The sequence below is a fragment of the Stenella coeruleoalba genome (assembly GCF_951394435.1).
Source record: "Stenella coeruleoalba genome assembly, chromosome: 8".
In the NCBI taxonomy this organism is placed as follows: Eukaryota; Metazoa; Chordata; class Mammalia; order Artiodactyla; family Delphinidae; genus Stenella; species Stenella coeruleoalba.
The window spans coordinates 8,553,416-8,576,329 of NC_137154.1; the positions used below are offsets into that span (position 1 = coordinate 8,553,416).

Sequence of the window (22,914 nt, forward strand, 5' to 3'; positions counted from 1 at the left end):
TTCTGGCTTCCTGCTGGCTCTCCTTGTTCCTGGGGGAAGAACCACCTGACAACAGGGTACAGCTAGGTTTCTGGGACTGGGGATGAAGCTGAGTGAGAGAGGGATCACTGTTGATCCACACTGAAGGGCCAGAGAGTGAATATTTTACTATCTCTGGTCTCTGTTGCAACTACTCTACTGCTGTAGAGAGAAAGCAGCCTCGGCCACAAGGTAAATGATGGGGGTGGCTTTGTGCCAATAAAACTTTATAGATACTGAAGTTTGAATTTCATGTGTCACAAAATATTCTTCTTCTTTTGACTTTTCCCCCAACCACTGAAAAATGTAAAGATCATTCTTTGCCTGCATACAAAAATAAGCAGAGGCACAAATTTGGCCCAAGGACTTTGTTCTCATATTTCTAATTTTATAACTTGCTTTCTTGAGTTCTTAATTTTGATTCAGCTCAGTTGGCTGTGTGTATCATTAAGCAGTTGTTTCTCCAATTAGAGTTTAGTGAAAGGGTGTGAATTATTTATGTCCCTGTTCATGGCACCCTGTCCTCACTGGTCCCTGCAAGACCCCTTGTCTTCTTTTTTTTTTTTTTTTATTAAGTTCCCTTTTATCATCCTTCCTCTCCCTCTCCATCTTCCCAATGGCTAGGTAGCATCCTAATATATTTAATATGTATTCTTTAGATTCTTCTGTTGTCGTTTTAAAAATTGTTTTTTTGGGTATGTTTCTGGTAAGACATGTATTATTGGTTTGTGTGTGGGTATCTTTAATACGTATAAGTGGTATTTTGCGGAGCTCAATCTCATTTTTTCACTCAGCACTGTATCTGAAAGATTATCCACATGGTCATGTGAACATCGAGTCCTTGCTTCTAACTAGTGCACAGGGCTCCGTGGGGGAGTCCAGCACCTTTCACTTCGTTTTTAAAAAGAAGTTTCCTTGAGCGATGTCATGTTTTAAGCTAGTGCGTATTTGGAAATATGTGCCTTTTGCCATTACAAGGGACAGGCAATATGACTGAGTATTAAAAAAAAAAAATCACAGCTTTTTTGCTTTCAAATTGTGGATATCCATTTTTTTTAAGTTAAAATTTTTTATTTATTTAAACAATTAGTGTTTTTAAAAGTTACGGTCTAATTTACCCTTTTAGCGTTCAGTTCGATGAGTTCTGATAAACATGGACAACTGAGTAACCATTCACCACCATCAAATAGAGAACAGTACAGAAAATTTAATTGCTCTGAAATTTCCTCATTCCCCTTTCTTGTCATCCCCTCTCCTGACTCCTAGCCCCTGACAATCACTGATTACTTTTCTGTCCTATGGTGATGCCTATTCTGGAATGATGTGTAATGGAATCACACAGTACTTAGATTATTGGTATGGCTTCTTTCACTTAGCATCAGTATTTAGTGTTATAAAGTCTGAGTTTCTTTGTAGATATTTTTGTCACCGTGTGTGTGTGTGTGTGTGTGTGTGTGTGTGTATATATTTATTTATTTATTTATTTTTGCAAGCATGTTTCTCTGTATATCAATAGCTTTCATTGATATCTGTCTGGAACACAGTGAGCCCCTGAGCTCCTTGGGTCTGTGTACCTACTGGCTGCTTATTACTTGACGTCATATTCCTGATGTCCCAACTGTCTCCTTTTCTAATCAGTATCCTCCCTGAGGGCTGGGTCTCAGCCTTGCTTTTGTGTCCTGGCTTATTCATGGAAATGTCCAGTTAAATCGCCCTTTGGGGGTCCTTGAAGACCCCATAACTCTCACCAAACAATTAATGTATACTTTTTCTTTTATTCTGGAAAACAAATGGGTTTCATCAATTGTGACCATTGTCCAGTGTTCTGAAAGCTTCCCAGTAAGGTCTGGGCGCCTTCTTCTGGGAAGATAAATTATAATCACTGCAATAAGGCAATATGATTTATCTGTAAAATTCCTGTGAAAAGATTTTTTTCCTACCACGTGGGATGTTTGTTTGCAGTTTTATTGTTTCTATAAGTAGAAATGAACTGTCATTGACCCTACTTCCTAGCCATTGTAGAGTTGTAATTGGCTCTTCCACTGCCCATCATTTTTATCCCAGGGGAGGCCATACAAGGGGGAGTCCATGCTCCCCCCTCATCTTTGATGGAATCTCTCAGGCCCACAGAGTTTGGTGGTGGAACGTGGACAAACTCCTATGGGTCTGTCCCCTAAGAGCAAGCAGGTGAGCGGGAAAGGACAGAGGGCTGGAACGACCACCGATGGGCTCTGTCTCCAGGTGTTCTAAAGAGATTTAAGGTTGGTTTGGACCACGGAAGCTCATCAGCCCTGATCCTGGCCCAGGTCGGAGTGTCCCCACCCACAGTACTTAGCCCAGTGTCTGGCATTGGGACCTCAATAGGTTGAATGAAAGTGTTCTTGAACCTCCCCAGGTTTTCTCAGGCTCTGGGCTGCTGTGCTCCCCTAACAGGGCGGGGCTCTGAGGAGCATTTCAGCATCCTTCCCACCTTCCCCTGCACACACGCACACACCCTCACTCCCACGCACTCTCACTGTGATATAATGAGAAACGGATATTTAGTCTTGGCCCCGGGTTCCTGCCACAGAGCTCCTAAAATCCAAGTAATTTCCTGAGCAGTAGAGGTGAGAGGAATGTCTTTCGTCATTCATAATGAGCCCCTTTCAACCGACCAGGTGATCAGAGGGCTGGAGGTTGCATTAATCACCAATGGCCAATGATTTAATCCATCGTGCCTACATAACGAAGCCTCCATAAAACCCCTAACCCAGGCTGTTGGTGAAAGCACGGGGGTGCTGGAGAGCGCTGGTCCCCAGAGGGGTAATGGAAGCTCCGTGCCCCTCCCACCACAGCTTGCCCTCTGCATCTCTGGCTCTTCCTGTGTTGTATATTTTCTAGTAACTGGAAATCTAGCAAGTCAGCTGTTTTCTTGAGTTCTATGAACTGTTCCAGCAAAGTCCTGAACCCAAGGAGGGGGCTGTGGGAGCCCCCAGTTTACAGCCGGTTGTTCACAGCACAGCAACAACCTGCAGCTTGCAGTTGGCGTCTAAAGTGTGTGTGGGGCCTCAGTCTTCTGGGACTAAGCCTGTGGGTCTGTGCTAACTCCGGGCCGTTAGTGTCAGAACTGAGGTAAACTGTGGGTGCCCAGTCAGTGCATCGAGGATTGAATCGCTTAGTGTGGAAAACCCACACATCCAGTGTCAGAAGTACCGGTGTGAGCACAGTGCAGAGGAGAGTTTTCCTTTGCCTGTCATACACACACACACACACACACACACCCCAACACGCACACACACTGACACACACACATACACCCTCTTATCCTTGGGATGAGCAGCCAGGGGGACATTACTGCCAGAGGTTGACACCAGTTCTCTGCCAGGCCCCGGGCCAGGTCGCGGAGTGTCTGTGTGACACCCCCCAATTTGACCACCCTGGAAGGGTCTCCAGATGCACAGCTCTAATCAAATAACCTGTGGTGTTGCCTGACGGTCAGTGTGGTGGTCAAGTCACTGGGCCTGGGAATCAGGCAGCCTAGTGTTGAGTCCTGGCCACGTCACTCGGGCTGTGTGGCTTTGAGAACATTCCTTTGCATCTCTGAGCCTTCATTTCCTCATTCATAACATGGGGTTCACAGCAGTGCCCACCTCATAGGAGGGTTGTGTGAATTTATTGAACTATGCCTGTAAAACACTTAGCAGAGCGCTTGGCTCTGAGTAAGAGTTCAATAAATAATACTCCTAGAAAGAGGAACAATAAGGCAGAAACCCCGGCTAGTGAAGAAACCCTTTAGGCGGTGCACTCGGCAGGTTGTAATGACAGGTGGGCAGGCCCGTAGTCCCTGCAGGTCTGGGACACAGGCTTGTGAAGTCAGACTGGCATTGGATTGGCCGGGCAGGGCTCAGGAGGACAACCTGGAGAGCTGTTAGCTGGAGGCCGCGGAGCTGCACTCTCCTAGCTGAGCCCTGCCCCTGGTTCCAAGCTCTCGTGTCACCTGAAACAGCACTCTTCTTGGTTTTGCAGCCAGAGCCCCAGCCTGGAGACCTGATCGAGATTTTCCGCCCTTTCTACAGACACTGGGCCATCTACGTTGGTAATGGATATGTGATCCACCTGGCCCCACCAAGTAAGGGTGCCCAGCGCTCCACTGTGCTGGGGCTGGGAGCAGAGGGAGGTGGGGGAGCTGTGGTTCACAGGGGACCCCAACATTCTTCTTTCGCCCCCAACTGACGGTTGGTTCCTGGGTGCTACAGGAAGACAGCTCGGTGTGGGGCAGTGGTTTTCAGACTCTGCACCTTGGAGCACCAGGGCCATGCAGAGAGACTGGGGTGGGCTTCCAAGGGGGCAGTTCTGCTTTTCATGTATTTTGTGTATTATGACTTCGTATAAAACACATTCGATCCTGAAGTGCAAATCTCCTGGGAAGAGCACAGGTGTTTGGGCAGCAGACTTGTCTGTGAGTCCATTTTCACTCTCCGGCCTTGGTTTCCTCATTTGTAAACTGACGTTAAGAATCCTTAATGTGCAGGATTATTGGGAGAATTCCCCACCCGTTTTCTCAAACTTTTTACTTAAACTGAGGTATAACCGAAATACAGTAAAGGGCGCAATATTGTCAGGTGTATAGTCAGTGAATTAAAAAAAATGTATCCATCCATGTGACAATGACCGGATCAAGATCTAGAACATTTCCACTCCCCGAAAAGACTCCCTCATGCCTCTTCAGTATGCTCTCTCCCTCCCTAGAGGCAACCACTCTTCTAGGTTCTCCTGCTGTAGGTTAGCTGTGCTTGTAGAACTTCAGAGCAGAGGAATCACACAGCTTGTGCTCTTTTGTGTCCGGCTCTTTCCCTGGGCCTGTGAGGTCATCTGTGTTGTTCTTTCTTTTCCATTGCTGCGTGTCCTCGGTTATATGGACATCGCCCAGTCTGTTATGTATTCTTCCGCTGATGGGCATCGGATGCTTCCATTAGTGGGCTGCTCTGTGTGCAGCTGCTGTGGACATTCTTGGATGTGTCTTTTGCTGACCAAGAATGGTAGCAAAATGAATGACCTCACCCTGTATTTATAGAGAAATCTAGAAGTAACCAGGGTAGATGTCACCATCCCCACCCCTGATCAACCAAACCACCAACATCTAGAACCACATAATCTGTCTTTTCTTCTGTTACAGTGCAAATGTGCCCCTGCCCTTATTTTATTTTATTTTATTTTTTACATCATTATTGGAGTATAATTGCTTTACAATGGTGTGTTAGTTTCTGCTTTATAACAAAGTGAATCAGTTACACATATACATATGTTCCCATATCTCTTCCCTCTTGCGTCTCCCTCCCTCCCACCCTCCCTATCCCACCCCTCTAGGTGGTCACAAAATACCGAGCTGATCTCCCTGTGCTATGCGGCTGCTTCCCACTAGCCATCTACCTTACATTTGGTAGTGTATATATGTCCATGCCTCTCTCTCGCTTTGTCACAGCTTACCCTTCCCCCTCCCCATATCCTCAAGTCCATTCTCTAGTAGGTCTGTGTCTTTTTTTTTTTTAACATTTTTATTGGGGTATAATTGCTTTACAATGGTGTGTTCGTTTCTGCTTTATAACAAAGTGAATCAGTTATACATATACATATGTTCCCATATCTCTTCCCTCTTGCGGGTCTGTGTCTTTATTCCCGTCTTACCCCTAGGTTCTTCATGACATTTTTTTTTCTTAAATTCCATATATATGTGTTAGCATATGGTATTTGTCTTTCTCTTTCTGACTTACTTCACTCTGTATGACAGACTCTAGGTCTATCCACCTCACTACAAATAGCTCAATTTCGTTTCTTTTTATGACTGAGTAATATTCCATTGTATATATGTGCCCCTGCCCTTATTTTAAAAGCCAGCCTTTAGGTGTGGGCCCTGGACCCCCTTCTCTTACTTTCACAAGCACTGTACCCTCAAATTAATAATAATTCTGTACTATTCCTATTGGCCTAGAAACCACTGGAATATCTCCCACTGATAAAACAAACAAACACCCCTTCGACCTCACGTCCTCTCTAGCTAACTTCCCATGGAGCAGCTCTCCTGTCTGCCACGGCCCCTGCTGGTTCCTCACTTCCCATCCTCTCTTCTGTTCCCTCCACCAGGGAGTATTTACTCCCCTCCTGGAGCAGCTCTTATCAAGGCTACATCAATACAATCAATATCCTGGTCACGGCTTACTTGGCTTCTCTGCAGCATTTAACACGAGTGGCCTCTCTCTGCTCTTCACCTGGCGCTGCCTTCCTTTCCCACTGGGCCCTTCCTTCTTCTTTTTTTTTTTTTTTTTGCAGTACGCGGGCCTCTCACTGCTGTGGCCTCTCCCGTTGTGGAGCACAGGCTCCGGACGCGCAGGCTCAGTGGCCATGGCTCACGGGCCCAGCCGCTCTGCGGCATGTGGGATCTTCCCGGACCGGGGCACGAACCTGCATCCCCTGCATCGGCTGGCGGACTCTCGACCACTGCGCCACCAGGGAAGCCCGGGGCCCTTCCTTCTTGGCCTCCTGTGTCTAGGGGGCTCCTCCTCTCCCATAACCCTAATCCTTGCTTCTCCCTCATCCGGTCCACTGGCTTCTAACACCTTCTATTTGTCGATGTCTCCCTTAACTTGATTTTAACCCTGCTTAGCTTCAGGTGTGTGTAACCTCTTGACGACTTGGCATCTTCAGTTGGGCATCTAATTGGCATGTTGAACTTGACACACCCCAAATGGAGGGCTCCAGCGGACAATGCCATCCGGTTGCTTAGACCAAAAGTCTAGGCATCATCCTTGATCCTTTTCACCCCACGTCTGATCCATCAGGAAATCCTGTTGGCTTTATCTCCAAAACAGACCCCCGATCTGATCACTTCTCAGCATGTCCACTGCTGTGCCCTGGGGTAAGCTACCATCCTCTCTCACCTGTTGCTACTGCAGCTTCTGGTTGGTCTCTCTGCCTCTTGTCCACTTACAGTCAGTCCTTCCTTCACTGGGCAGCCAGTGTGATCATTCCAAAGTATAAATCTGATTATGTCACTCGCCTTCTTTTAATTTCGACTGGCTTTTCCATCACACGTAGAATAAGTTTCAGATCTGTGCTGTGGCTTGTGAGCCTGGCGTGGTCTGGCCTCTGCCTGCCTCTCTGACCTTCTTGAAGCTTCCTCTTCTCTCCTCCTGGGTCTCTAGACTTCAGCCACATTGGCCTCCTTGCAGCCTCAAGCACGCCACGTGCCTTTCTTCCCGAGGTCCTTGCCTTTGCTCTTCCTTCTGCTTGTGATGCTCTTTCCTGGCTCTCAGCACAGCTGCCTCCTCTTCATCGTTCAAGTCTCAATTCAAATGCCTGTTTCTGGGCGTGGCCCCCCCACACCCCGAGTGAGAGCAGCCTCCCCTGGTCATCCTCTCCTATGTGACTTCGCTTAATCTTCTCCATAGCATTTTCAGTACCTGAAAGTGTGTTATTTTTTCTGTTTGTTCCTTGTCAGTGTCCTTTCACTGGAGTGTAAACTCGCTGAGGGCAGGTGCGCTGTCTAGTTCGTGTCTGTGTTCAGCACCTTGGACCAGCACCAGTATTGCTTGACTGCACTGAGTGGGTGTAACTGCTGGACAGGAAGCAGGGAATGGCACGACAGGGGATCTGGGTGGGTAGGTGTGACACCCTTCATTGGGTGAGTGGTGCTTCTCAAAGGGAAATATGCTTCTATCTGCATCTTCTCACTCGAGCTTCACAGGAACCCCGTGGAATAGGTGAGGCAAGGAGGACTGACCTCCTGCTACTGAGAAAATGGTGGAAATTAGAGTTGGAAGGAAGCTTAGAGAACAACCCAGTACTGATGAGGCACTCACCCTGTGCCAGGCACTGGTGGAGGCACCTTACCTAGTCAGTTTCTTTAATCCTTGCAGCTCCCCGTCCAGTACTGTAGGCACAGGTAGAACTTACTGACCCTATTCTACAAGGAATTGGGGACTTAGAGAAATTAAGCCACTTGTCCAAGGTCACATAGCAGGAAAGTCGTGGAGGTGGGACTCAAACCCTGGCTGTCTGACTCTCTATTCCCTGCCCTTACACATGCTGCTATACTGTCAAGTCTGAGGTTTCCCAAAATTTAGTCACTGATTGCTTGCCATATCCTTGTGCCCTCTCTCCAATTATTTAATTGGTATTTTCTTTAATAGACTAACTTTAAAAAGTAAAATAATTCTTTTAAAAGAAACTTTAAATTCCTATATGGATGTGTGTTTGTGAATCCATCTTAGCTGGTATTTGTGGATTCCCAGTGTTGGCTCAGCAAAGTTAAGCGACATATCAAGACCATTCAGTGATGGAGCCAGAATCAGATCCCAGAGCTTCTGACCGTCAGCCTGTGCACTCACTCACCAGGGTGACACCCAGGGTGTGAAGTGTAAGGAAGCCCTCACTCTTAGGTGTTGACTCTGAACTTGCGTCCCTGAGAGTTGGTACCTCCTGAAATTCTGTGCTCCAGGCACCTTGCTTGCCTCGCCCCAGTCCCAGCCCTGCCACCCACGCCTAGGGGCTGAAGGTGGGTGGGTCTCAGGAGCTCCCCTGATCCAATCACCACACCGAGCCTTTCCATAAATTTGGGGCTCAAACACAGCACCATCTTTTATTTACTTCACTGAATCCTCAAGCACCTTGTGCCTTGTTAGTAGCAAGTCTGAATTCTTCTGATTTTCTAAAATCTCAGGATTATACTCAGGGCAGAGGGGTTTAGTCCTCTTTGGAAAGCCTAGCAGAACAGGACCTGGACTCTGATCAGACCCTCTTGCCATGGCTTGTTGCTGTCACATGGTGTTACAGTGGAAGATGGGTCCTGCCCAGTGTAAGAGGATGCTTCCCCTGCTGAGAAGAGCCTTGGGGGTTCCCGATCGCGGCAGGGCCACAGAGGCTCCTTGAGGGACAGTGAGCCTCCTCTGTGATGTTCCCTGGGGTCCACCTCTGTCGTGCAAGCACACCTCTTCAGCCGTCATACCAAAAGCTTGCCCCTCCCCACACGGTGTAGGCTGGCTGCCTCAGGAGGTATGCCCAATCTCTGTGCTGGCATCAGCTTTCCCTCCCAACTATCCTGGTCCTTCTGCTGAGCCCAAATCCCTTGCTTCAAGGCAGTTTCATTTCTGGAAATTTGTTGCCTCTTCCAGCCCCTCCCCATGGACCTCCCTGGTGTCACACCTCTGGGAGCAGCTGTGGGGTTTTGGTCCCTTTGCTCCAAGAAGGATAGGATCCACTTCTGCAAATCCATCTACCTTTTCTGCAGTAATCAGCTTTGTATGTGTCAAGGAAGTGTAGCATTTTTAGGATCACAAAAAGTTCACACTCTATTCCTCCAAGGAGGTGGGTGTGCTCAGGGCCCATATTTGCACAATCAAGAGGGTGTACGAGGCCAGCTTCTCTAGGTTAAAAATAATCACAACAAATCATGGAACTTGACTGCTCATTTCAGATAAGGAAACCAAGGCCTAGAGACCGTAAGCGCCTTATTCATAGCCACACAGCTGTGGCCCTTTCACATCTGCTCATCCCCTTGCAGATGTGGTGGATGCCAGGCTTGGGGCTGCTCTGAGCCCCTGTGGGCCGGCTCAGGACCGATCCCGCTGTTTCTCATCCTGAATCCATAGGTGAAATCGCAGGAGCTGGGATGGCCAGTCTCATGTCTGCGCTGACCGACAAGGCCATAGTGAGGAAGGATCGGCTGTGCGACGTGGCCGGGAGCGACCGGTACCAGGTCAACAATAAGCACGATGACAAGTACTCGCCGTTGCCTCCCAACAAGATTGTCCAGCAGGCAGAGGAGCTGGTGGGCCAGGAAGTTCTCTACAAGCTGACCAGCGAGAACTGCGAGCACTTTGTCAACGAGCTGCGCTACGGGATCCCCCGCAGTGACCAGGTGCGTCCTCAGTGTGTCCCCATCCCCGGGAACCAGACCATTTCCTCCGCTGACCTGGGCATCAGTGTGGGCTGGGCTGGGCTGGAGGCAGGGGCACAAACACGACAGAATAGCAGAGGCAGAAGCCTGCCCTCAAGGATGTCACCATTGGGGTGGGGAGGAGGGTGGGGAGATGGGCACCGCGGACCAGTGTGGTCGGGGGACGATGGCCGAGGGTGTGAGCACAGCCATCACTGTCAGCCCGGTGCCCGGCCCTCCCTGGCTGCCTGGCCCTGAGATGGGCCCTTCCCACAACCTCAGAGGCAGGTTTTACTATCCCGCTTTACAGATGTGGAAACTGAGGCTCACAGCACTTGTTGATGGACATTCATTTCATCAAACAAATCTGTGTGGTCTCTTTTCCTGAGAGTTGTCTCCAACTGTGCTGATAAGTAGCAGAGGTGGGAGCTGAAGCCCAGGTCTGCCACGACTTATAAAAAGCCCTGTGCTTAGCCCTGCCTTAAGCCAAGGGGCAGTCCCAGAGGCTCCAGGTGATGCAGGTGTGTTTTATTTACTTAGTTGATTTTGGCCATGGCCACTCTCTTCTTTGAATTGCTTTTTCACCTGGGTAACTAACTTCCTTCCCATTTTCTCTCACTTTCTCCTCTCCTTCTCTGGCCCTTCCCTGCAGCCCCCTCATTTGTGTGTGTGTGTGTGTGTGTGTGTGTGTGTGTGTGAGAACATTGTTTGGAAAAGTTCTTGGATGCCTGTTGATGCAAAAGAGTATGATTTTTTTTTTCCTTTCAGTAAAGGATGAGTTTAAGATCCATCAGGTTGTTGATTTTCAGTACTTTTTAATTTTTTGAGATCTGGTGTCTTCTTCCTTGGTCATTGTGGTGGTCAAGGGCATGGCCTGGCAGACAGATCGATTCATGTTCTCTAAACCCTGGTGAAGTACAAGTGATCATACTGATCTAGGAGGGTTACTGTGTGAATTAAATAAGAGCATCCTTATGCTAGCAGAGTGGCAACTCAGAAAGTACACTTAATACATTGTAATAGTTGAAGTAGTCATAATGGTCCTCATCTTCATTCTTTTTCTTGGTTCACCCCCTGTCTTGTCCACTGGCCTGTCTGGGCCACAGTGACTTGCTGGGGAGGCATCCACCAACACCGCCTACAAGGATCACGCTCAGCCTTCCTCATACCGCGGATAATCAGCTGTGTCTACTTATTACACTGACCTGCATGTTGGTTAGTTCATCCTATGCTCTGTGATGATACAGTAGATATCTTCCAATGGGTATTCTCTTATTTGTTTTCTTCAATCACTCATGTTATTATTATTCAATAAATATGTATGTAAATATATAAAAATGTATATAAGTACATGTATATGTGATACATATATTTACATATACATATATTCCATATATATATATATATGAATGTGAAAGATGATTAATACAAAAATTGACTAGTAGCAAGTACACACCTAGCTAGGGAAGGATAGGGCAATACTGCCAGTGTTTGGTGAAGAGTCCCAGAATCTCTGGGTCACAGTCTAGTTTCAATTTCCCTGACAGTTTATAAGAGGCTCCTTCTGGGAAAGTCAGTGGGCGGGTCCATGAGAGGAACCTCATGACTCAGATTACAAATGTGAGGCAACCAGAAGGAATCTGGGGGATGATGGCACTCAGCATATCTATCTAGGGGGGATAATGGCCTTCAAAACATTTGTTTTGAGTCACATTTGATGCACAGTGTCATCCTGGTATCTCTCTTTACTAGCATCCTTTAGAGATGCCCTTCAGTTCTCTCCTGTATTAATGCTTTTATCCTCTGCAACTCACATCTTTCTCTTTCTTGGATTACTCTCTTGTTTTGGTGGAATACCACCTCTAATAGATTCTGAGAAAGGATGCATTTTAAAAAGACTGTTTATGCCTGAAAACGTCTTCATTTTATCCTCGTATTTGATTGATAGTTTGGCTGGGTATGGAATTCTAGGCTGAAAAGAATTTTTTAAAAAATGTGAAGGTATTGCTCCATTGTCATCTAGTTTATGCTATTGTTTACGAGAAGTCTGAATCGGTTCTGATTTTCGATCCTTTGTATGTGACCAATTTTATCTTTCTGGAAGCTTATAGAATCTTCTCTTTATCTTCAGTGTTCTGAGATTTCACTATGATAAACCTTGTGTGGATCTGTTTTCATGAATTATGCTGGGCACTTTATGACATTTTTCAATGTGGAAACCCTATTCCTTCAATTCTGGGAAATTTTCCATTTTCTCTTCTCTCATTCGGGAACACTGATTATTCGGAGGTTGTACCCCTAGACTGCTCCTCTGATTTTCTTTTCTTCTGTCCCCTGTTTTCCAATTATTTATCTTTTTCAATGAGAAAACTAACACTTATTGGTAGATCTGGGTACAGTAGGTTTTTTAAAAAGTAGCAGTGATGATATCAGCATAAAAAAGAGAAACATATGCTAAACAAATCTGATTTCATGGGTGATCCTGCATAACAATTGAGGTGTTGATTACACCTGGCTTCTGCTTCAGGTAAATGTCCACCCTCCTATGCAGCAATAAACTCCAAATAGAGATTACTATACAAATTTGGGAAATTTAAGATACCAAATTCAGGGTGCTATTTTAAGAAGATTTGGTAGATTTATAAAATATCTCCAAATCATCTCATTTTTAGTTATCCTTTCGTGATTATTAATAGACTAAAGAAGAGAGTCACAATTTAATATACGTAGAACATTTCTTCACAAAATTGTTACATAATTTAGTAAAATACATATGTCAGTACGCACAAATAGTATTTTGAGCATTTAAATACAATTCCAAATCTTGAGATACTGAAAGAACCAAGAAATATTTTTTATCATTTGCTCTTTCTACAAGCACCTTCTTGAAAAATGAAACAATACAAATTGGACACATCCCATTCCCTTCCTGAGGCATTAGCCCAGTGCGCTAGCCAGCCGCCTGAAAGAGGCAAAGCCGTGACAACACAGCAATGATAAAACAGCATCAGCAATTCTACCGGACCCCCTCACAGAACATGAAACCAGAACATACTACAAAACAAAAAGAGGGGCCGTTTATACTGCTTCCAAAGACTTCCTCTTTCATTTCTTGGCCTAGATGAGGGTTTCGCAGCCTCAGCACTATTGACATTTGGGGTCATTAACAATGAAGATAAGTCTTCATTGTTAGGACTTGCCCTGTGTATTGCAGGACATTTAGTAGCATCCATGGCCTCTACCAACTAGATGCCAGTAGCACCCTCCACCCCCAGGTGTAAGAACCAAAATGTCTGTAGATATTGCCAAACTTCCCCCAGAGGGCAAGCCTGTACCCGCCTTGGGAAGTACTGGCCGAGGTGAGTAATGATCATAAAACACGGTGTGACCAAATGAAAATGTAGCTTCTGCACTTCTCCCATCTCACTAGAGAGGGTGGATTTAGTGGGTGCTGGACAACGTCCAGCAGTACTTTTGTTTGTAAGAGCCATCAAAGCAGCAGCTCTCTTTTTCACTTAACTCATGACGATAATTTTCTGTGTGAAAAGGATCTTATTAGTCATCATGTTTATTTGTGTTCAGCTCTTTGAAGCAGACTAGATTTTCCTTCAAGGGACTATATGTGACTCATCTAAGTTTCCATTTAGAAAGGGAAACAATGGGTTTAAACCAAAATGTTGTTTGTACTTTCCATGCCTAAGGGTATTCTAATCAAGATGGTTCTGTTTTCCACCTACCTATTTAAAAATACTCAGGCTTCAAAAAATGTATTCCTAGTAAGCTTTTGTACTGAATAGTACTCTAGCAAAAAGCAACTAGGAGCTACGCTCATGCTGAAGTCTACTCTGTGTCAGATAAAATTTTAAGATAAATAGAAATTGAAGATGTGGCCAATGGTATTGTGTAATTACATAAACCTGGATAAATTACAGGGTATTATTTAAAAACTACTGTAAATATTAAAGCCAACTTTCTGTACACATATTTTATAACCATTGTTATTTTATAACCTCTCATAGTCTGAATTCAATTGCTTTCTGAATAATATTACTCTTCTTATGTCCACTTAGAACATTGCTGAAAGTGAAGAAAAGCACATTAGCATTGCCTTTTTCCCAGAAACAATTGCGGGGCTTAACTCATAGTAGACGTGTAGCATAAGCAGCTAATTGTCTGCAGTCTGATAGGATTACTGTTTGCCCACGTTCAAGAAAAGATAATGAGGGGCAACTTTTCTCTTTCATAGTATTCTGATTGAAGACCTCTGGTGCACACCGTGTAGCCCATTTTCATGATCAGAACTGTTGTAATTTCAGCACAGTGGCTGGGCTGGACCCAGCAGCCTTACAACAAGAAGATCATCAATGGCATCTGCAGGTAGCTCTGTCTCTCCTGGGAAGATCATTCTTTCCATAAAATCTGCACTCTCAGGGCTAACTAAATACTATTTTCTTGTATTTAATTACACAGTTTGACTCTGTACAAAGCATGAGCACAAACAGTGAGGCTATTGTTGTTTTCCTTGACAAAGTACCTTTTGTATGAACCGGCTCCATCAGCATTTCTCCTCACACTGTGAGGTTCTGTAAAGAGCTGGGGGCTTATGGTTCCTACTCCATTATCTGCAAACCATTTCTCCCACCTTGACACATAGCTTAGCAAGGAAAACACTGGATACAAGTGGTTTTATGCAGGCTCCCTAGCAAGAACCCAGCAGGACCGCGGTTGCCACAAAGCCAAGCCTAATTACCTTTAATTTAACAGGAAGGTCTAAAGACTGAGCGGCAGTCAAACCTTAGGTCAGTAGCTTCATGCAAACTTTTGTTGACATGTGTTCTGGGTACCTTGTGATGTTAGTTACACTGGTGTATTTCCTGGCATTTCACACAGCTGTGCTGGACATGTGTATGGCTCAGATAAGCCTGGGCAGTGGCAACGTATATTCTTTTTAAGCATTGAAGTTTTTCAAAGTCTTCTCTATGGTGGGCATGTGGGAATTTTTGGGCCACAACATACACAACCTAGGCAAGCTCTGTGCTCAGGGTACCAAGGGCAGAGTTGGCGGTGTCATGTAAGGATGTGGGTTTGGGGTACCAAGTCCGCATTTTCATCCTTTTTATTACTGGGAGTCTAGTACACTGTCTCATTGGACTTCTTGGCGTAAAATCATTCTAATCTTTTCCTTTGCAGTTCTTGGGTCTGCTTAAATGCTTGGCTTGGTTTTAGGGTGAGATTTCTTGATTCGTGTTCATGATACCGTTAGTGGGAAAAAGTACAGTTTTCATGATTTCGGGCATTTTGCCTTCACTGCATTTAGTGTTCTCTGGGTCCTGGTGGAATGATGCCTAAAACAAATGCCTTATTTTACTTTTAGTTGGATTTTGGAAAGAGTGAAATTTGATACATGTTCAATTTTTACCCTGAAACTTACTCTTACTTTTGCAACGTTTTTTTTTTTTCTAGTACAAACAATACAAGTCAGATATCTTAATAATGTAAAGTATAACATTACTACTCTTCATAGTTGAGTCACTTAAGAACATGCAAAGAGCACATCTGCGCCTGGCAGGACCGGGTGCTGGGGATACAGCGAAGATGACGGCAAGTGAGGGTTTTGCTCTGCCGGAGGTCACGGTTTATTGAGGATTCAATAGCAATGACTCTTCAACTTCACACTTACTTCGAGAGCTCCCTGTTGGCCAGCCAGGATTTCAACCATCTGGCTTCATCTCCCCGTCCTTTTCACAGCCACCCTCTGGGGATGTGTGCTTTAAGTACTCACAGGGTGAAGTGAGTTTCCCGCTTCAGACCTGTGTATGTCATTGGCCAGCTGGCCCCACCCACCACTCCTTCCCCATCCTGCCCTCTTCTCCCCATTTCCCTGCCAATGTTAGATGACTCCGGAGTTTGTCAAGAAGACCAAGGGGCATGGGAGGCTCCCTGAGCTGGATGTTCTTGTTGAATGTACAGCGTGTACTCAGATTCCTGGCACAGAATCTGATCCACCCTCCTCTCTCTTCCAGGTCAGAGATGCCATCATGGTAGCTGGCATGGCAGGAGTGGGCCTGGCAGCCATAGGCCTCATTGGAATCATGTTCTCAAGAAACAAGAAACAAAAGCAATGACTTGAAGGGACTCTCTTGTCAGCAGTGAATTTATGCATTAAGGGGGCCTTCTTTGCTAGAGGGTTTGAGGTTTGGTTTGTGGATTTATTCTGTTTTACAATAAGGCTTATTTTCACAGAATAAAATAAAGCCCAATGAAGGAGGATTTTATTGGGGGAAGTGCAGCAAGAACTGCCTGGCGTGGTCTGTTGAGGGTGCAGCTACGCTCTGTTCCTGATGATGCCATGTTGTTCTCTGCCTCTTTGGTGATTTTCTCTCACTTTCTATTTGTGGGCTGCATTCTTTACGTGCAGGAAACAAAGTCCGACTCCGGTTATCTCAAGTTATGGGGGCTTCTAGTGGTGAGGATACACGTGGGCAGCAAGGGAGACAGACAAACCGGACTGATATTCAAGAACAGGAACCACTGCACACCCAGGACCTTTGGCCTGGAGCTAGACCCAGGCTGGCTTCCAGGACTTAGTAGCTGGAGTCTATGTCCGTGGGGTTCAAACCTCAGCCATAAGGAAAGACTATATGGTCTTGCCAATCTTGTTAAAATCTCCTTTATCTCCCTCTGATCTCCACAGCTTTTCTCAGCCTTATCACTTCCACCCCGTAGGCAGCACTCCTACGTCCTCTCCACTTGGGCTGTCACGACACCCCTCCCCCCACCGCCAAGTCTCTGATCCCACACCCGCTCCTGCGGCTTCTCTCCCCACATCTGCTCAGTTCCATCCCTCCCTGTGGCCTGCGAGGTGCTCCCAACGCAAGCTCCTGAGAGAGAATCTGATTGGCTCAGCTCACCACGCCTAGCCTACAGATTGATTGGCTGCCATTGGGTCAGGTGGCCCCACTAGGCCAATCAGCTCTGCCCAGTGGGGCCAGGTCACGTGGTACAAAGTTGCCTCAGGGTTTTCGGGGTGGGGGTGTGGCTCATCCCGTGCCTGATGTAGGTGCAGCTGAGCCCTCGCGGGAGGGTCTGGGGGCGAAGGACCAACCTTCATGGTTGGTCCCTTGAGGTCTCCTGCTGTTGCTCGCTGGGCTTGGCAGGTGTTCAAAGTGACCATTTTCCTGAAAGGGGCTTTTGTGGGTTCCTCAGAAGTACCCTGCTGGGGCCGACTGTCCTTCCCTCCACAGGGCAAGTCTTCTCCTCTGTCTGCTTGCGAATGTTTCCTTCGGCAGCCCTGGTTGTCTGGGGACCATCAGTGTTTTGGAATCCTGGACAGGACTTACAAATGGCTCCCGGCCAGCTCCCTCCTGCTTGGCCCACATCTGGTCCAGGATAAGCTTGTACCCATTCATGACCCAGCATTGATGTAAGAGTAGTGTCTCCCAGTGTAGTTTTCTTCCTTTTTGTTTCAGTTCTGTTGATGTCACATGTCGTGCCAGTTCTCAAGCTCCCCAAACCCAAGGGACACGGGCCCAAATTAAAGGGTGGGTTTCTTGAAGCCCCCTCTGTCGCATGGCGTAAGGTGATGCAGAGGCGTGGAGCATAAACCTCCAAACTAATTATCGAGTAAAAAGGAATGAAGTAGAATAAACACAAGAAAGCAAAACTAAAACACCCAGTTCAATTACAAAATAAACATTACCTACAGAAAGTGGGGTGTGTAGAAATGACCAGAGAAGACGGAAGAACTAATTCCAAATATATTGGTAATGACCATAAGTATATATGGACTAAATTTGCCAAGTATAAGACAAACATTATGCTGGATTAGACAACTAATCCAGGGAATACTGTCTACAGCAGATCCAATTGAAAACAACTATAAATGCAATTTGGGATAATAGGGAAAATTTGAATATGGACTGGGTGTTTAAGAATATTAAGAAATTATGAATTTTATTAAGTGTGAAAATGGTATGAGATTTATGTAAAACACATGACCTTACTAAAAAATAGCTGCAGATATAGCAAATATGACAAAACAATAAGTTTTTAATCTATGTATTGTGTATATGGGTAACCACTGTACTAGTCTTTCTAGTACTTTTTGTATATTAAAATTTTTACCTAGTAAGCATCTGAAAAGTATCTGAAATTTGAAAATTTAAATAAACTGAAACTTTTGAAATTATTTCAAAAGTTTATTATTATTTTGAATTAATTCAAAATAAATTATATAATAATTTTTTTAAATTAAAAGAAGATATGCTAGGCAAATACTAACTAAAAACTGGTTAATTAGTTAATACTAATTAACTAAAAGCTGGTATGTCTATAATCATATCAGACAATATAGGCTTTAAACCAAACATGATGACTGGACAGAAAAAAGATGAAAGGTGTGGCATAATGAGAAATACATTTGGTCTTTATCCTTGGTTCTTGGCCAGAGCTCCTAAAACCCTCGGAATTTCCTGAGTGATAGGCATGTCTTCTCCTGTTCCTAAGGAGCCCCTTTTGATCAACCTGAGTTTGTCCTAATGAGGAGACTTAGGGTGGGGACACTAAGATAGCCTTAAGATGGGGCTGGTCATCAGAAAGACCAAGTGATTAGAGGGTTGGAACTTTCAGGCTACTGATCTCTAAGAAGGGGAGGTGAGGGGTGGGCGAGCTGAAGATTAAGCTCTATAAAAACTCTTGATCAAGGAGACTTGATGAGCTTCCTGCTGGTGAACATATGGACGTATCAGGAGAGTGGCTGCCTGAAGAGGGCATGGAAGGTCCTTGCTCACACCTTGCCCTATGCATCTCTTCCATTTGGTTGTTCCTGAGTTCTGTACATTATAATAAACGGGTAAACATAATTAAAGTGCCTCTTCCTGAGTTCTGTGAGCTGTTCTAGCAAATTATTGAACCTTCGGAAGGGTTGTGGGAACCCCTGATTTTTAGCGCATGGACAGAAGTACAGGTGGCCTGGGTCTTGCGAATGGTGAAAGGTGTCTAAAGGTGAAGGAGGGCAGGCTTAGGGGACTGAGCACTTGAGCTCTGAGGCCTGTGCCAGCTCCCAGGGGTTAGTGTCAAAACTGAACTGAATCGTTGAACACCCAGTTGGTATCTGGGAAATCAGAGAATTAGTTGCTGGTGTTGAAAAAGGCTCCAAAAAAGTTTCTGAAAAAAATTTCAACTCACTAGGAAGGTATAATACTTCTAAAATTGTTTGCACCTAATAAAAGTCCTAAAATAGATACTGAAAATTTTGGCCTATTGCAAGGAGAAAATGACAAATTCCCCATGATAGTGGGAGATCTAAATAACACCTCTCTCTGGAACTGATAAATCGAGGAGACACAAAAGATACAGCAATTTTGAAAAACCAACGAGCTGATTTAATGAACACATGTAGTACAATTGTCGAATATAGATTTTTTTTTTTTTTTTTTTTTTTTTTTTTGCGGTACGCGGGCCTCTCGCTGTTGTGGCCTCTCCCATTGTGGAGCACAGGCTCCGGACGCGCAGGCTCAGCGACCATGGCTCACGGGCCCAGCCGCTCTGCGGCATGTGGGATCTTCCCGGACCGGGGCACGAACCCGCATCCGCTGCATCGGCAGGCGAACTCTCAACCACTGCGCCACCAGGGAAGCCCGAATATAGATTCTTTTTGACCACACACAAAGGAATGCTCATGAAAACTGACCACGTCCTTGGCCTTGATGCAAGTCGCAACAAATTTCAAGGGGCTGGTAACATAGAGATCATCTTTTCTAACCATAATGAAATTAAGTTAGAAATCAATAAGAAAGTGATAGCTAGAAAAACTCTATCCTTTTAGAAATTTTAGAACACATTGTTAGATCAATTATGAGTCAAAGAAGAAAACATGATGGAAACTAGAAAATATTTAGAACTGGATGATAACAAAAATACTAGAGATCAATACTTGGGTCATTCTGGTCAAGGGATACCTAGAAAGAAATGTGTAGCACGAATTCTTACATTAAGAAAGAAAAAGGTACAAATTAATGAGTTAATCATCCAATTGAAGAAGATAGAAGTCATACAGCTGGCCAATAGGGACATGAAAAGATGCTCAACAGGAATAATCATCAGGGAAATGCAAATCAAACCTACAGTGAGAGACCACCTCATGGCTATTATCTAAAAGACAAGAAATGACCAGTGTTGGTGAGGATGTGGAGAAAAGACAAGCCCTGTCCACTGTTGCTGGGAATGTAAAGTGGTGCAGCCACTATGGAAAACAGCATGAAGTTTCCTCAAAAAGTTAAGAATAGAATTACCATGCGATCCAGCAATCCCCCTTCTGGATGTTTATCCAAAGAAAAGGAAAACATAACTTGAAAAGATATGTGCACCCCCATGTTTGTCACAGCATTATTTACAACAGCCAAGATATGGAAACAAGCCAAGTGTCCATCAATGGGTAAATGGATAAGGAAATTGTGGTATACATGTAGAATGGAATATTATTCAGTCATAAGAAAGAATGAAATCTTGCCATTTGCGACAACACGAACGGACCTTAAAGACATTAGGCTAAGCGAAATAAGTCAGAGAAATACAAATACTGTATGATCTTACTTATATATGGAATCTTTCAAAAAAAATCATGCTTATAGATACAGAGACCAGATTGGTGGTTGCCAGAGCTGGGGGTTGGGGGTGGGTGAAATGGGTGGAGGGGGTCAAAAAGTACAAGCTTCCAGTTATAAGATAAATAAGTCATGGGGATGTAATGTACCACATGGTGACTATAGTTAATAATACCGTATTGCATATTTGAAAGTTTCTAGGAGAATAGATCTTAAAAGTGGTCATCACAAGAAAAAAATGTTTTGTAACTGTATGATGACAGATGTTAACTAGACTTGTTGTGGTGATCGTTTTGCAATATATGCAAATATCAAATCATTATGTTGTGCCTCTGAAACTAAGATAATGTTTTATGTCAATTATACCAAAAAAAAAAAAAAAAAAGAGAGAAAGAGACAAAAGAACAAAAAAATTGGAAGAAAGTAAAAAGATATGAACCAAAAGAAATGAATCAAAATAAGCATATAAAAGAATACACAAGTTAATGTTTTAGGAATAAAAGGGGGATATCACTACAGATACTAAGGAGATCAAAAACCAAGAAATCAATAAATAACTTCATGACAATAAATTGGAAAATTTGGATGGAATTAATACATTCTAAGGAAAACATGTTATCAAAATTGAACCAAGAATAAGAAAAAAAGTCTAAGTAGTCCTATTACCATTAAAGGAATTAAATCAGCACTTAAAATTTGTCCCACGAAGAAATGGCATTCCTGGATGGTTTTACAGAGTTTTCCCAAATATTCAAGCAATACATGAATGAGATCTCTCTGGAGAAAATATCGAAGGACTTTGCATGGCTAGGAAACCGCAATATCATAAATATGTCAGTTTCTTTCCAAATTCATCTCTAGATTCAGTGCAATTCCAAACCAAATTCCAACAGGGTCGTTCCTGAAATTTACAACCAGATTCTAAAATGGACCTGGAAAAAGTAAAGAGGCAAGGTTAGCTTTTTCATTACCAAGAAGAAACACCAGGCAGGGAGACTTGCACTATCAAATATCGATTTATTATAAATTATCATTGTGATCAAAATAGTGCGTTTTTGGTGCAGGGATAGTTAGGCTGACTAATGGAATGGAGTAGAACCTCTAAAACAGACCCCACAAATATACGAAACCTTAATTTACAACAAAGGTGACACTGCAGATCAGTGGGGAAGGACGAACTATTTAGGGTTGGCAAACAGTTTTTGTGAAGCGCCAGGGAGTAAGGATTGGTAGGCCTCAAAGCGATGCAACTACTCAACTCTGCTGTTGTGGCAGGAAAGCCGCCATAGTCAATTCACGTCTATGTACTGTAATACGTGGGTGTGTAGCTAATAAAACTGTATTTGTAAAAGAATAAAAACATAACTTTATCTATGTACACTGAGATTTAAATTTCATGTACTTTTCATGGGTCATGAAATATTAACTTCTGATTTTTTTCAACCATCTAAAAATGCAAAACCCAGTCTTAGCTACTGGGCTGTATGAAAACAGGGAAAGGGCTGGATCTGACCTGTGGGCCATAGTTTGCTGATCCTCAACCAATAAACGGTACTCAAAAAACTGCATGATCATATGGACTTTGCGCTGTACAGAAAAAGTCAGTTTGGGGAGGATTTCAGACTTAAATGTGAAAGGAAATATATAAGTTGCAGCTCTCCAGACAGACAGAACCAATAGGATATAGATAGATAGATAGATAGATAGATAGATAGATAGATGCAAGAGGAGATTTATTAAAGGAAATGGTACACATGGTTATGAAGGCTGAGAAATCCCACCATCTGCTATCTGCAAACACAGAACAGAAAGCTCGTGATGTAATTCAGTCCAAGTCCGAAGGCCGGAGAACCAAGGGAGCCAATGGTCTAAGTCCCAGTGAAGGCCTGACCACATGGAGGGTAGGGCGCGGCGTAAGTCCTGGAGTCTAAAGGTCAGAGAACCAGGAACTCTGATATCTGAGAGCAGGAAACGATGGACCTCTCAGCTCAAGGAGAGAGATTGTCCTTCCTCCACCTTCTTTGTGCTATTCAGTCCTTCAGCAGATGGGATGATGCTCTGTCAACCTAAATAAAACTAGGAGGCCATATTCAAGCAGAAAGCAGTTATTTGGGATCGAAGAACTGCAATGCTGGGCACACAGGTTTGGATAGCGACCTAAACAGTGTCCTACCAGGGAGTTAAAGTCATGGGTTTTTAAAGACGAAGAAGGAAGGTTTGCATTGCAAAGAGTTTTAATTGGAGCTGGGGGCAGAAGCTAGTCTTGGATGAACGGGATTGCTAAGGCTATCACTAGAGCGAGGTAACAACCCGTTGCTATGACAAGTTGCAAGTGTTTTTGCAGAGTCCTTGGAGTATTTGTGGTTTCACCCAGTTCAAAAG

General features: G+C 44.4%; 1 protein-coding gene across 4 annotated transcripts in view; it reads left to right on the forward strand.

Moving 5' to 3' along the window:
• Positions 1-16,203, forward strand: part of LOC307190630 (phospholipase A and acyltransferase 3) — a 28,372-nt gene extending 12,169 nt beyond the window's left edge. For 3 of the 4 annotated variants that reach the window (XM_079929910.1, XM_079929909.1, XM_079929911.1), the window contains exons 3-5: positions 4,024-4,126; positions 9,642-9,910; positions 15,952-16,203. In XM_079929910.1, the coding sequence (XP_079786036.1) occupies positions 4,024-4,126; positions 9,642-9,910; positions 15,952-16,053 (474 nt within the window). In that variant the 3' untranslated portion in view covers positions 16,054-16,203. The remainder of the gene's footprint in view (positions 1-4,023; positions 4,127-9,641; positions 9,911-15,951) is intronic. The other variant, XM_079929912.1, reaches the window with a different exon arrangement.
• Positions 16,204-22,914: the final 6,711 nt, after the last annotated feature.